Source organism: Sylvia atricapilla, chromosome 1 (assembly GCF_009819655.1).
Source record: "Sylvia atricapilla isolate bSylAtr1 chromosome 1, bSylAtr1.pri, whole genome shotgun sequence".
NCBI lineage: Eukaryota > Metazoa > Chordata > Aves > Passeriformes > Sylviidae > Sylvia > Sylvia atricapilla.
This window is the reverse complement of record NC_089140.1, coordinates 23,762,532-23,775,989: the sequence shown is the minus strand read 5'-3', so window position 1 is coordinate 23,775,989 and position 13,458 is coordinate 23,762,532. Positions and strand designations below refer to the sequence as shown.

The following is a 13,458-nucleotide window of genomic DNA, read 5'->3' as shown; positions in this document are numbered from 1 at the left end:
AGGCAACACCTGGAATGTATTGAGTTCTGTCTTGGGGTGGATGATGAGTCAGTTGAGAGCTTTAGTGTGAGGATAACAGGGCAGACCAGTAAGGGTGACCCTGTTGAGGCTGTTTGCTACAGGCCACCTGATAAGGAGAAGGAAGTGGATGGAGTCTTTTAACAGACAAGTAGAAGCAGCCCATGGTCACAGGCCCTGGTTCTCACAGAGGACTTCAGCCATCCTGACATCTGCTAGAAGAACAAAACAGCAAAGCACAAACAGTAAAGTATTGACAACAACTTCCTGACAGAGATGGTGGAAGATACCAATGAGGAATGCTGTGTTGCTCAACCTTAAGCTAATGAACAAGGAAGGCCCTGTTAGAGGTGTGAAGGCTGGGGACAGCCTTGGCTACAGTGACCATGAGATTGTGGAGTTCAGTATCCTGTACAAAGGAAGCAGGGCAGCAAGCCAAATTGCAACCCTGGACTTCTGGAGACCTAACTTTAGCTTCTCTGGGCATCTTTTTGGAAGAATCCCATAGAGATGGGCTCTGCAGGGAAAAAGGGTCCAAGAGAGATGGCCAATATCCAAGCACCACTTCCTCCAGGCTCAAGAATGGTGCCTCCTGATGTGCAAGAAATTCCAAAGAGGGCAAGAGACCAGCATGGATGAACAAGGAAAATCTGGCAAAACTCACTAAAGCAGGACATACACAGGAGGTAGGAAGCAGGGACAAGCCACTTGGAATGAATACAGAGATGCTGTTGAAGTGAGCAGATGTAAGACAAGAAACGCCAAGGCTCACTTGGAATTAAAGCTGGTCAAGGATGTCAACAACAAGGGCTTCTTCAAATATATCAATATCAAAAGTCCCACTACTAAAATGGAGAAGGAACCCTGGTGAGGGGATGCAGAAAAGGCTGATATACCAAATGCCTTCTCAGCATCAGTCTTCACTGACAAGACCACCCCTCAGGAATCCCCAACCCAGGTGACTGGGAAAAAGGAATGGCAGAAGACATACATTAAGAGCCAAAACACCACTTTGAAGGAAAAATGCAAAGTCTGTTGTAGTTAAACCATTATGAAAGACTCTGCAATTTAAGGGTTTTTAAGTTGCAAATGTTATGTGACCAATCACTCACTTCAGCTAACTACTTCTGCTGGGAGGTTTATCATCAGTATTATTATTTTCTTGAAAGATAATGGGGGTCAAAGCAAGCAAAATCTAAGAATTTGTCCTCAAAACTCATTCCTAACACATGCAAAAATAAGGCCAAAAAAGCATGAAAATCCATCAATATAAGAAATACTCACCAAACTATTTCTGTGGTCAGAATGATTTTAATTAAGAGATCACTGAATCAATATATACAATGACATAGTCATTAATTATCCTTGTTGATATATAGTGCTTAGTCAAAATATTCCATACAAATTTAACAAAGGTTTATTCTTCCTTTACTTTTTAAGTCAACATGCAATGGCTTGACAGGAAAAATTAACCTAATAAAATTAGTGTAATGCCTACTTTATATTAGAAAGAGAACTAATTACCTTAGTTAATTAGTGAGAAAAATATGATAAATTGAACTGTTCACTTGAAATTCAAACACAATTGTAGCAGCTCCCACTTCAATTATACATTAGCGACTCATTCACGTAGTTTATAAATATTAAGCTTTTTTTAAATTCATTTAACCTCCACAAAAAGCATACAGCACATGGAAATATTTCAAAATGCTTAACAAACACTGTCATACTCATTCCGTATGACACAATGGACACTACTACTTTCCTAAAAAGTAAGGCAATTATTTCTGTTACTTGATTGAGCAACTTAATTCTGCATCTTCATCACTATGACTGAAATACAGGAAAGAAAACCATATTAAAGAGGGGAAATAGTAATCCAAATAACTACTGATCCACTGTTTTAATTTCTAGGATGCAGAATTTCAGATTGTTTTGAAGCAAGTATGGAAGTGGAGGCAAAATTAAGATAAGTCATGGATCTAAATTGAACTGTACTAGACTAAGGTACATGATTTTCTACACAAAAGACACGTACATTTCACCTATCTGGGATTTGATCAAAGTATTAATTTAACAACATTTTACAGTAAATAAATGAAGTAAGAGTGTGTTGAAAAGGGATGTAACTAAAAAAGCTACTGGTGGAGTTGTCTGGAGTTTGCCATCTCTAACATTTTCATTAATTACTCGGGCACAAAAATAAGAGTGATACTAGAAAAAAATGACACACCATCAAAACAGGAAAGGACTGGCATAATGTACAGGCGTACTTGATGATTGCTGTCATAAGAATTTAATGAAATTCAGTATCACAAATCATAAATCCATGCATTTAGGGGACAATTAATTAAGAAACATGCATCTTTCTACTATAATCTAGCATTTTATCTCTTGGAAAAAAATGAGAAAGTGAAGGATCTGCTGGCTATACAAGGTCCCTACACACTTCCGGTACAAGTAAGCCGTAAGAAATCAAAAGAGGTGCAAAATGGAAGGAACTTAGGACCATGATGCAATGATATAAGAATTCGACAATGCAGGAAGATCTCATCCAAAGTACTGCACATGATTTTGGTAAGATTACCACAACACAGACATTAAAAACAGCAGAGCAGTATGCATCGATAAAGAAAATTGCTTGTTAAACCTCAAAATTACTTTTTGTCATAAGATCAAGTCAGCAGAAAATAGAAGGATATTTTTTTATTCTATAGGCTGATAAGGCTTCTGAAATAGAATTCCTATTAGAATGAGTGGTGGGAACAGAAGTATATTTAAGGTGAAGTTCAAAACTTTCCAATTCCATGTTTCAGCTATCACTCACTACCACTATCACTCAACTATCACTCATTACCAAAACAATATAAAACACCCCAAACAGCAAAAAAATTGAAAACTAATAGTAATTCCACAAGGAGAAAAAAGCATCTATATGAGCTTAAAAATAATGTTTAATTTTGGGGTTATGACTATAATCCACAAATAGGTCTCCTTATGCAAAACTGGAAAACCAGAACTACTGCTTCACCTACTGGGATGGTGTTTTACGGCAGGGACAGAGGCTAGAGTTTGCATGAAAGTGCCATGAGTAGTTTCTACATTCAATCCTCAATTTTCTTAAGAGCAAAACCTTACAGCAGAAAGCAGCAAACAAATCTCTCCAACCTAAGTCCCAGATCAATGCCAGAAAAGTTAGAACAGAATGAACTCTCATTTCAGGTCTATATGGTAAATGCTCAAGGAAAAAATAAAGGTTTTAGCAAACGTGAAAAAAAAATTTAGAAAATTAATTCCTGACTTTCATGCTGCCCTCAAAGACAGCAAAAGGTGTTAACCAGCTGTTGGAGTAACCTTTTTTAAAAAGGCTTACTCTGAAGTGCAACAATTAATGGCAAACCTCATTAATGCAACACAAACAAGAATTCCTTTCTCTTCTGCCTACTCAGACAAATTCAGGCAGTTACTTCCCCTTCTCTACAAATAACACAGAAGTCAGTCGCAGAAAATTGCTATCGTACAATTATCTAGATCATCACACAGAAGATATAATCACAAAAAATCAATCCCATCACATCTAGAATTGGAGGCCACTGCTTTCACAGAAAACTTTGGCAAGAAAAGACCTCAAGAAGTGGCCTAGTGCAACCTCCTGCTCAGAGCAGGTCATGAGGCTGCTCAGCAGCCTGTTCAGTCACATCTTAATGACCTCCAGGGATAGATTCCTTAAACTTCCTAGAGATTACTACAGATGTATGAGAGAGCTCTTTTCTTTCAGTTGATTACTATGTACTAAAAACAGTTATTCTGACTGCAAGAATTTGAATAATGCAATGGAAAAAAATCCTAGTCCTAATGTTCTTACTTTTGCAACTATTCTACTTTAATCATTTCATAAAACACAACAGCAACAAAGAGCATTAATCTTTCTGCTTACTATCTCCACTCTTCTAACACATTCAATATTTCAGACAAATAAACTACCATTATGGGTTAAAACCAACATAAGCACGCAGATTAATTTTCCACATAAAATAACTCACAAGATATAAGCATATTTGTCCATTTAATTGAACAACTTGTTTAGTGCTTCATTTCTATTTTATTAACATTTTCAAAGAGTAGAAATAGAGCCCAACTAGGTATATTTTTCAGGGCCTTAAATATCATTTAACATACTTGCTATAACCCTTAAGTCTGCACAAAAATCAGAAAATACTTATAAAAAACAATTATCTACATACCAACAAGCCTTATTACATTCAGTGTAGTGTTGGTTAGAATAGGTGCATTCACTTTATTGAGGTTATAATCTGATCTCTTTCTGCTCTTCAGAGTTTCTCGAGAAACACTTGAAAGAAAACAACAAAACACAGCAAATGTGAAAACATTCAAAGACATACAAACGAAATTTAGAGGAAAATATATTATTCCTCCCCCCTTCTTTCACACGACAGAATGTCTTCCAGTGCAGAATTTTATTTATGCCCAAGCACAACTGGGTTAGGATTCTGACATTTAAGAAAGAAGCCTGACCTAATTTACATAGAACTGTGCTAGAGAAAGCAATGTTTGACTTCTGTTGAAATGCAGGCATTCAGCAGGCCTCTGTCTTGCTCCAAGAGTCATTTTAATCACTCTGACTCAAATTCGTAATTCATTAAGAGAATAAAAGCAACACAAGCCACAACAAAACAAGAAACACATTTGTCAGCTACAGTTGAAAGTTACTACCTAGAAATAGTAGAAATTTTGAGGAAGATGAAACTAAAAAAATCATTAAATTTTTCATAAATTTTAGTCCTGAAAGAAGTGAGAAGTTGAACTCAATGATATTTACCCAACAAGAGATATTTTTATTTTCTGTAAGAGAAACCCTCCACCAGCTGCCATCCCTCAAAAGTACATTCTTCTAAAAATTTCCATTTCACAGCAAAAACCTATGGACACCAACTCTTGTTTTTTCCAATTAAGAAGTTTTTAATGATATCTCCAACACTTCTTTGAAAGGAGGCAGTTTGCATGATGTACCTTATAGAAAGAATCATGCTAACAATATTTTACCCTAAAGAATTATTTTGCAACTACTCTGCTATTTTGCTTTGATCCAAATTCTGGCATTCTAGTTGTCCTGCAAACCCTAAGTAAAAAATGTTAGTCTGCTTCACAAAGTCTGAATGTACATCCAAGTTGTACAGTGTCCTAGACAGAAACTTGTTTTCAGATTCTTTTAAAGGATAGAAAGTTGGCTTTTTAATATGAATATAGATAAATACCTATTTATATACATCAAAATAGAATATGTATATTCATTTATATATAATCTATGCATGTGTTAAAGAAAAAGAGAATTTAAAATTCAAAATTGTCTTCAAGCTATGGAAGAATCTCGTTATTTTTCTTCACCTGTATAAGCTTTCTGTTCTGCAGAAGCCCAAAACTCAAAGCATTTGTCTGTGAACAACTGCTTTTGACACACAGAAATTACACATATACACAACAGCTGCTATAGAACGACCTGGAGTTAACATCTAGTCCTTACTTATCAGTGTTCCACTACCTGCTTCAGAGAGGCTTTATCTCCTTCCAAAATGTCCCGTTCTTCAGGTTTTGTCTGCAATAATGATGAGTGGTTTAATGTTCCTCCCCATTCTGGAGATCTGAGTGCTGAGCCTTCTAACTGCACAGGCAGCGTAATGTTTATTTGATTATTACTCCACTACTGTAGATTATAGAAACTGGACTAATTAGAATACTGCGATGAAAAGCATTGTGAATTAGACTGAGGACACACACAGTCTACTTACCTTTTTATTGGGGCATCTCCTGTCTGCTCATCCACATAATCTCTTTTCAACTCTTCAGGAACATCACTGTCACTATCATACTCTTGATATGCACTTTTTTCTTGTTCATCTGATTCATACTGTTAAAATAATAAAAAAAATAGACCAACATTATTTTTCTAATCATATTGTCACTCATTTAATGTTGCACTTTGATCACTTTTTGGCTTTCATCTTGATTGGAATACAAATAACTTTGCTGGTTGAAAGGCTGCTGACAATGTTCTTTAAAAATGAAAAAATACTAATTTAGGTGGAACATGTCTTGCTAACCTTCAGGAACGCTTGACTTCAGTGGAAAAAAAGTACTGATTCAGTGCAAAACAAACTGAACTTTAAACAGGATGCCTGGATTTCTGGCACTTTTAAAGCAAAGCAGCGCAGCACTGCAGGCAACAGATTCTGCTACTAAGACACTTTGCCATCATCACCACAGAGGATAAATCAGTTTACTGAAAGAACTACTTGCTTTCTTCGTTTTGCCTTTTTTTGTTTTGTTTTGTTTTCCTGAAACCCTCCATACCCCATTGGATGCTAACACATCTTCTGTCTCGTCATCTTTGCTGTCAGCCTGAATTTCGAAGGGGTTTCCTCCGTTACAGTACTGCTCAAACAGCGTCACCGTCGATGAAACTGCTGAGGCAGGCTGCTTACTCGGTGACACGGACGGGGAACGCGACTGCTCCATGAACTTAAACTCCTGTCAACAGAAATAAATTACCTTTTAACCAGGCATTTTCAATATTATTATGATGCCAGTTCCATAAAAACAAAGAATAACAACAAACTTGTGGGCAATGAACTTTTAGCCAAAGTTTGCTGCTTACTGAAACATGCTTTTCATGCTGACTCAAGTTAACCTCAAAAGTGGTAACCTTACACTGCTTGTCTTCGTACTTTTAGAAGTTTTCTGCTACAACATGCAATACATCTGCATTCTGAAAGTATTTCCTATCTAAAACTAGGTGAAAACTAATTGTGTATTTTATTTCACAGAAATACAGAGATAAAAAAAGCCTTAAATTCTATCCAAAAATGCAGTTTTCATTACAGAAGTTACCTGGTAATTTACTAAAGCTAAAATTTTCTTGTTGATACTTTATTTTTAAAAAGGTGTCAAAATTTTTTTACTTCTCAAACCCACTGCATGGTTTCTGATCACTGGGTGAGTGCACAAACTTTTGGAAGTGTATGGACAAAGTAGGACCCAAAACGCCTGATTTTTTTACTGGGTTTTTTTCCTAAAAAATACAACTTATCTCAGATGACATACCACTTTCATCTATTGAATTCTAGTTACTCATATTCATAATGGCAAAATGTATATTTTCACTTAGCTAAAGGTTTAGGGATTAAAACACATGCAGCTAAAAGGACTACAATGTTAGATTTCTGTTTACTTCAACAAATCAGTAACTTTCTGCCTTTTTTTGTCCCTTGAGCAGTATGTATAGATGTATAATCCCATTTTTTAATTAAAAATATTATTTCTTTTGCTTCTGGATGCTGCTGAGGGTCCTCCCTTGCTTTCACTCTGTACTTTCAGTGACCCAGTAGCCTATTGCTTACTCCTACAGTTAACTCCACAGAAGCTGCAAAATTATCTTTTTTAACACTGCTCTGCTAAAACATTTCTGAAATTCAGCTATAGCTTTAATTACAGGCATCATGTTTTATTTGGCAAAACAAGTTAATTTCATCCACCACATGCTAAAAAAAAAAATCACTTCAGATGATTAGAAGGTGAGTATACTAATTACTTGCTTTCAGTTGGACTTCACCACGGAAGAATATTATTTTTCCTTTCCAAATGAGGCTGTATGACCTATGTTTCCAGAAACAGATGCCAAATTGGTACAAGCTAGTGAGTGCTCACGCAACTAATTCCAAGCACTCATCTTTTAGCATCTTACTGTCAGATAAATAATTATAAATGGAAAACAGACATATTAATAGTACATTGAAACACAAAAAATAAAGGCTAACATTATGCTTACAACTCCAGCATCTTCCATAAAAACCTCTGCCTGCCTGAAACAGAAACACCATTTGACTCCTAACTTTCTAATATCATAAAGTAAAATTGAGGAGCTTTAAAAAGCCATTAAAAATTTGTGCAGTAGCTCACGGATCTTACTACTTGTTAGAACACTTTGACTCTTAGTTAATAAAGTATCAACACATTTCTACATTTCATTCATAGAACGTACATGAAGCTGCAAAATACTAAAGCTTGATTTTACAGGACAAAGTTCCCAGGTCTCATTCTCCAAAAACATTCTTAGTTCTTCAAGACGGGTTCTGAAACACAAATGAATATCCTTAATTGGAAGAAAAAGTAAATCACAAAGTTGGCAATTACTTCACTTGTGCAGTGAAAAACTCCTTCTAAAACTGTACAAAAAGTTACACTTCACACCAAGTATTTAAGCAATTATTTTAACTGACAAACAACTCAAAAACTGCAGCTACCAAAACGGTGTATTTTTTTATGACACCTCTGGAGAAAGTCTGCAAGAAATTCTATCTCCAAAATTTGTAAACGAATATTTTTAGTCAAAACCATTACAAATTATAAAGGGACATCTACAGTTCACAGAAACATTGTAATTTTTTCCTCTGTAAACTGGGGAAGGCAATATTATATATACAAACACTCCACTAGCAGCACAGCAGCTTCTGAGAGCCCACATAAGACAGATGCTTCTTTCAAACACACTGCACAGAGAGCAGAGAGCAAACAGCAAAGGGAAGTGGAAAGAACTAATATTCTACAGACATCTCAACTTTTCAAAGAGAAAACTTAAATGGCTATTAATCTGTAATTTTCTTCATAGCTTAATTTTACTTTGGTATCAATACAGTAATAAAGAAAAGTAATCAAGCCATTACATCTCTGCATTTCTTCTGTTGTTTTCAATCACTAAAAAAGCATCCCCTCTTTCATAAGCAGAAACATCTTTAATAAAGAAAATACCTGCCACATAAATGGAACATACAGGAAAAGACACTAAGGAATGCTTTTTGGAATCACACTGCTCTATCTTTTCCTCTTAAAATAGGGTGTATTGTTTTGTTTAACAAGCCAACAGTTGGTAAATTATGCACTGGGTTTCTAATTAGGCAATAAAACATCTAGGAATACCACAACTTCAATAACGAACGACAACCACCACTACAATTGAGATTTGCTTGCTACGATGAGATAAGCAACGTGTTGAATTGTGACTACAGTTTGCTATGTCTATTTAAATTCACCAGTTCACAAGTAGACTTCAAGTGCTATTTCATGGCATTGAGTACCCATAGCCTGCAGAACTTCTCATAGGAAAGCCAACAGAAACAACAGATAGAGATGCTGTGAAAACCAGCATTACAGATTAAAAGTCTTTGTGAGGGAGACTAAGGTGAAAGAGCCATAGAAAAGCAAACATTAAAAAGCCACACACTGGTTTTGTAGCATTTCAAATCTGAAACCAAGGCTCTGACAGAGTACTTGAACAAATGCTCTTTTTTCACCAGCATATACATCTACAAAGGGAAATGCATGAACACCTGATGCATTCATTCTCTGAAAAGCTTAAGTGATCAGACAACTGTATTTTACAGTACAAAAAAATCCACTGCATTTCAAAAATCATCTTACTGATGCTCTTTGCCAAAAGCCCATTCTGATTTATCAGAACAATCAACTTGCAAAAAGAGACTTCCTGTATGCTCTAGTACCATGTTCTCTTCTATGTTTTTTGAATCACACAGCCAATTCCTTTCAATATTTTCTGTATGTTGGCAGTTCTCTCTAACATCACACTGCCCAGGAGGGCGCATATGTCAAATTACACAAAGAACTGATTACTCCTGGGACTCTAGGGCATTTCAGCTCCATAGAGCTTTCACGTACTAATGAATCCTCAAAAGCGCTCCTGGTTTTGGTTTTTTTTTTTTTTTCCCTCCAATTAAATATCCAAGAGAAGTGAAAGCCACATTAGCTTGATCTGAAAAGGCTAGATGCTTAACACTTTTATATTAAAAAACCGAGGGCACATAGCTCTGAGATAGGGCGTTTTTATGTTTTTCCCTCTGATGATGAAAAAAATTAGCCAATTAATATTCACAATACCCATGCTGCATAAAACATGTAGAAAGTATTAAAATATATATAATATAAATTTTGTCTATATTATATATATAGGAAATATAATTTAATAAATGTAAAACATGTTTCACTTTATTTTCACAAGAATTACATTATCGCAAAAAACACAAGTAAAAATTTTTATTTCTATACATATTCCATCCATGTTCCTTAACCTTTATTCTACTCAAAGATAATTCAGAAAATTAGTCTATGATTCCTTAAGCTGTTAAACATAAGCAAAAGCGTAACAGCCAAAATTATATCTACTTAACCCAACAAGGCATTATGTGATAATTCAGTGTAGTAAAAGTTGATTAGGTAGACCAAAATCAGTTCATGAAATTCAGTTCAGGATTCAGAAAAATTTCAAGAAATAAAAATATTGTCTTGTCAGGCACCTCCTGACAAGATATAACATGGATCTGATTAAGGCTAAAGTTTCTCAGACAACTGGAACTGAGGTCTTCATCAAATGTCGAGAAAGAACTCCTAGCTACAAACTACCAAAGCTTGAAGAAATTCCAAAGCACATTCTCATCTTCTGAATTTAACCACTGTTTCATGTTCTCCTGCCCTAATTTTCATACTTCATGGAATTTAGGCAGAAAGTATCAGACTTTTCAAATGGCTCTGGAGGTATTAGTTAAATAACAGCTCCCAAAGAAGAGGACAACAGATCAAGACTATGAAAGTTGGCATTCCCTAGAGCTGTATTTCTTCTCGTGTTTTTCTAGTTTTTACACCCAGAAAGAACATAATGTTAGAAAACTAGAATTAAAAAGTCACCCAAACCAAAACATTTGTAAACTCAAGACAACTGAAACAAAGAATTAGAAAGATAAGCCTTGATGTTGTTATAGCCATATATCATGTCCGAGTCTAGAGAATGCCTGTCCATGACACCATATGACTGGCCTCAGATAGGCTGACAATAGAGCTGACTGAAATGTAATCAGATCCTGCCAATGAACAAGCTGTGAAAACATGACTCAAAAGGAGGGACTCAGTTCTAAGTATCTTACTTGATGCAAGACAGAATTGCATATTGAAAAACCATTTCATAGTAGTACATGAGGAGTCTTCTTAAGCAACAGCATAGAAATTTAGCTACGAAGTATGGCCTTAAGAGGCATTCCTCCTCAAGAATTCCTCTTGCTAGGAGACAAGAGGCAGCCTAAAACACTACTGAAAGTCTACACTAAAAATCATTATCTGCATTAAAAATCATCTTTATCTGGCTTTCCTGCTGCAGAACTACCATTTTCCACAAACACAGTGGAAGCAAAGGCTTCTCTATCCTCTCCCCTTCCCCAGGGTTCAGAGCTTTATTCTCATCAGGAAACATACTCTACTGTCAACCTCAGTGCACGAACATTATGCAGTGGAATTCCTTTGGAAAGTGTTTACCCAACAACAATAAATGCCATTAGAATCATCCACTGCACATATAGTACTCACCTGTGGTATGTTTTGAAATAGTTAACGCTTTGCCTTCTGATAGATTCTTGCAAAACTTCAGACTTACTGCCACAAAATTCTTCTCCAACCTGCATCAGCCTAGAGTAATAAAACAAAGTTTAGACATATTTATTGATTTCTTAATACTGCTGTTCCAACTGTGAGTGTAGATGTATCTTCATAAATACAGAGTAGCAACGTTACATTGCAATGTTAAGGTTGCATTCCACAAAAGTCCTTGTCTTATTTTCCTTCAAATCCTATTACTGTGTGCCATATACACAGAGACGAAGAGCCACAGGCAAAATAAGTGTATTTTTGAGAGCCTGCTACACACGAAAAGCTGTCAGTTGACAGTCTCAATTTGTGATTTTATTACCAAAACAGAAGGATATAATATTGTACAGGGTATTTTTCTGCTTGACTCACTCTTTATAAGCTCTTAGAAAAAAAATTGCTAGACTTGCACCTCCCATATCTTAAAAAGAGACAATACTGAAATCATATCACACTTAAGCAGCAAAGCAGTTCATGCTACCTCTCCTAAACACATCCTTATAAAATCTCACATATAGAAGAACTGCTCTTATTTATCAGCACATTTGAATGAAATCGGCATCAAAATACAAATATCAGAATTCATCAGCAGTGCTATCTTATCAGAGCTCATTTGTGGACATGTACTAAAAGTTCTTACGACCACACCAGCATACCTGCTGATAACATCAAGTACAAATATGAAGTCATCGTATTTGAAGTTAGACAGATCTGTTCCCAGAAGATATGTTTTCACTTTCAATTGAACATCCTACAAAACACAAACAAGTTTTTGTATACTTAATACACTGAAGACAAAAAGTGAAGGCTTGGATGTCTGGTTCATTAACACTTGTTGGTTGCTTGCACTTACAAATTCTTTTTTTGAGACTTAGAATAGAATTCCATTTTCTGTAACATGGGTAATTTCTCTAAAATAATTTTATAACCAGTTTCTTTAGCACTATATGACACAGATAGAGTCTTTCATAGATGCATTATTGTAAAAGCAAAAAGAGAACTCAGCTTTTTCATCATACATATTGGGGTGACACTGCACACCAAACTGATCCAGCAATCACACCAGGAATACCATGAAACCAATCAGGTTCACAAGGCTCCAGGTTCTCCATAGCTATGGTTATACCAGAAATGCAAAGCTATATACAGAGAAAAGCACATGAGAAGAAAATACATTGTGTGGCGGCACACAGGTTGAAAGAAATGGGATCAGACTAAAAGTCCTGTTGCTACATTTTGGTATCATGACTGAGTTTGGAAGCATTGCAACCACTGACTCATACAAATTATATTTCCATGGTCTTGATATATTCAAATCAAAACAAATCACTTAAAAAGAAAAAAAAAAAAAAAAACTGGAGACATTTCTTTAAGGACATTAGCATAAATATAACCATAATTAATATTGGAGAGTGGAAGAAGGGAGATAAATATTTAGGGGGAAACAAAATTCAAAACCCATACCTGCCATATTCGTGAAAGCCCATGCTCCAATTTCTTTTTTACATAATTGCGGTCAAAACTGTTCTCTTCAGCTCCAACCACATTGTTGCCATCTGAAACTTCAGGTTAAAGGCATTGTAAGTATTTCCAAAAGCTTTTAAAGTTATCCTACACAGCATAGTACTTCCTTAGCTACTGCCATATTACCGATTATGCAAACTACAGAAGAGCTATTTTGTTCTAAACTTTTGAACAGAAATGAATAATGCACCAAAAAGCATATAGGCATTGTATGCAAATGCAGACCAGGAGAGCTTCATCACCTGCACACCAAATACCTGTCCCAGTAGTGTTCCTTAGGCAGTAATGTGCTGCAAGGATCACAGTGAGCACTAATTCTCACTGACCCTTGCAGTTCTTCATTACTACGCTTCACAGCTTTTTCCAGAAAAACTCCTGGCTTAGTTTCACCTTCCTTAGAGATAACAGTAATTCTGC

The 13,458-nt window shown here is 35.7% G+C and overlaps 1 protein-coding gene across 2 annotated transcripts in view; it reads right to left on the bottom strand.

The window, feature by feature from the left end:
- The window catches only part of VPS50 (VPS50 subunit of EARP/GARPII complex), a 77,341-nt gene that overhangs the window by 27,580 nt on the left and 36,303 nt on the right, over window positions 1-13,458 (bottom strand). For both annotated transcript variants that reach the window (XM_066317320.1, XM_066317330.1), the window contains exons 14-20: window positions 12,982-13,079; window positions 12,174-12,268; window positions 11,461-11,559; window positions 8,075-8,165; window positions 6,388-6,564; window positions 5,826-5,944; window positions 4,263-4,369 (exon numbers count right to left, since the gene is read on the bottom strand). In XM_066317320.1, the coding sequence (XP_066173417.1) occupies window positions 4,263-4,369; window positions 5,826-5,944; window positions 6,388-6,564; window positions 8,075-8,165; window positions 11,461-11,559; window positions 12,174-12,268; window positions 12,982-13,079 (786 nt within the window). The remainder of the gene's footprint in view (window positions 1-4,262; window positions 4,370-5,825; window positions 5,945-6,387; window positions 6,565-8,074; window positions 8,166-11,460; window positions 11,560-12,173; window positions 12,269-12,981; window positions 13,080-13,458) is intronic.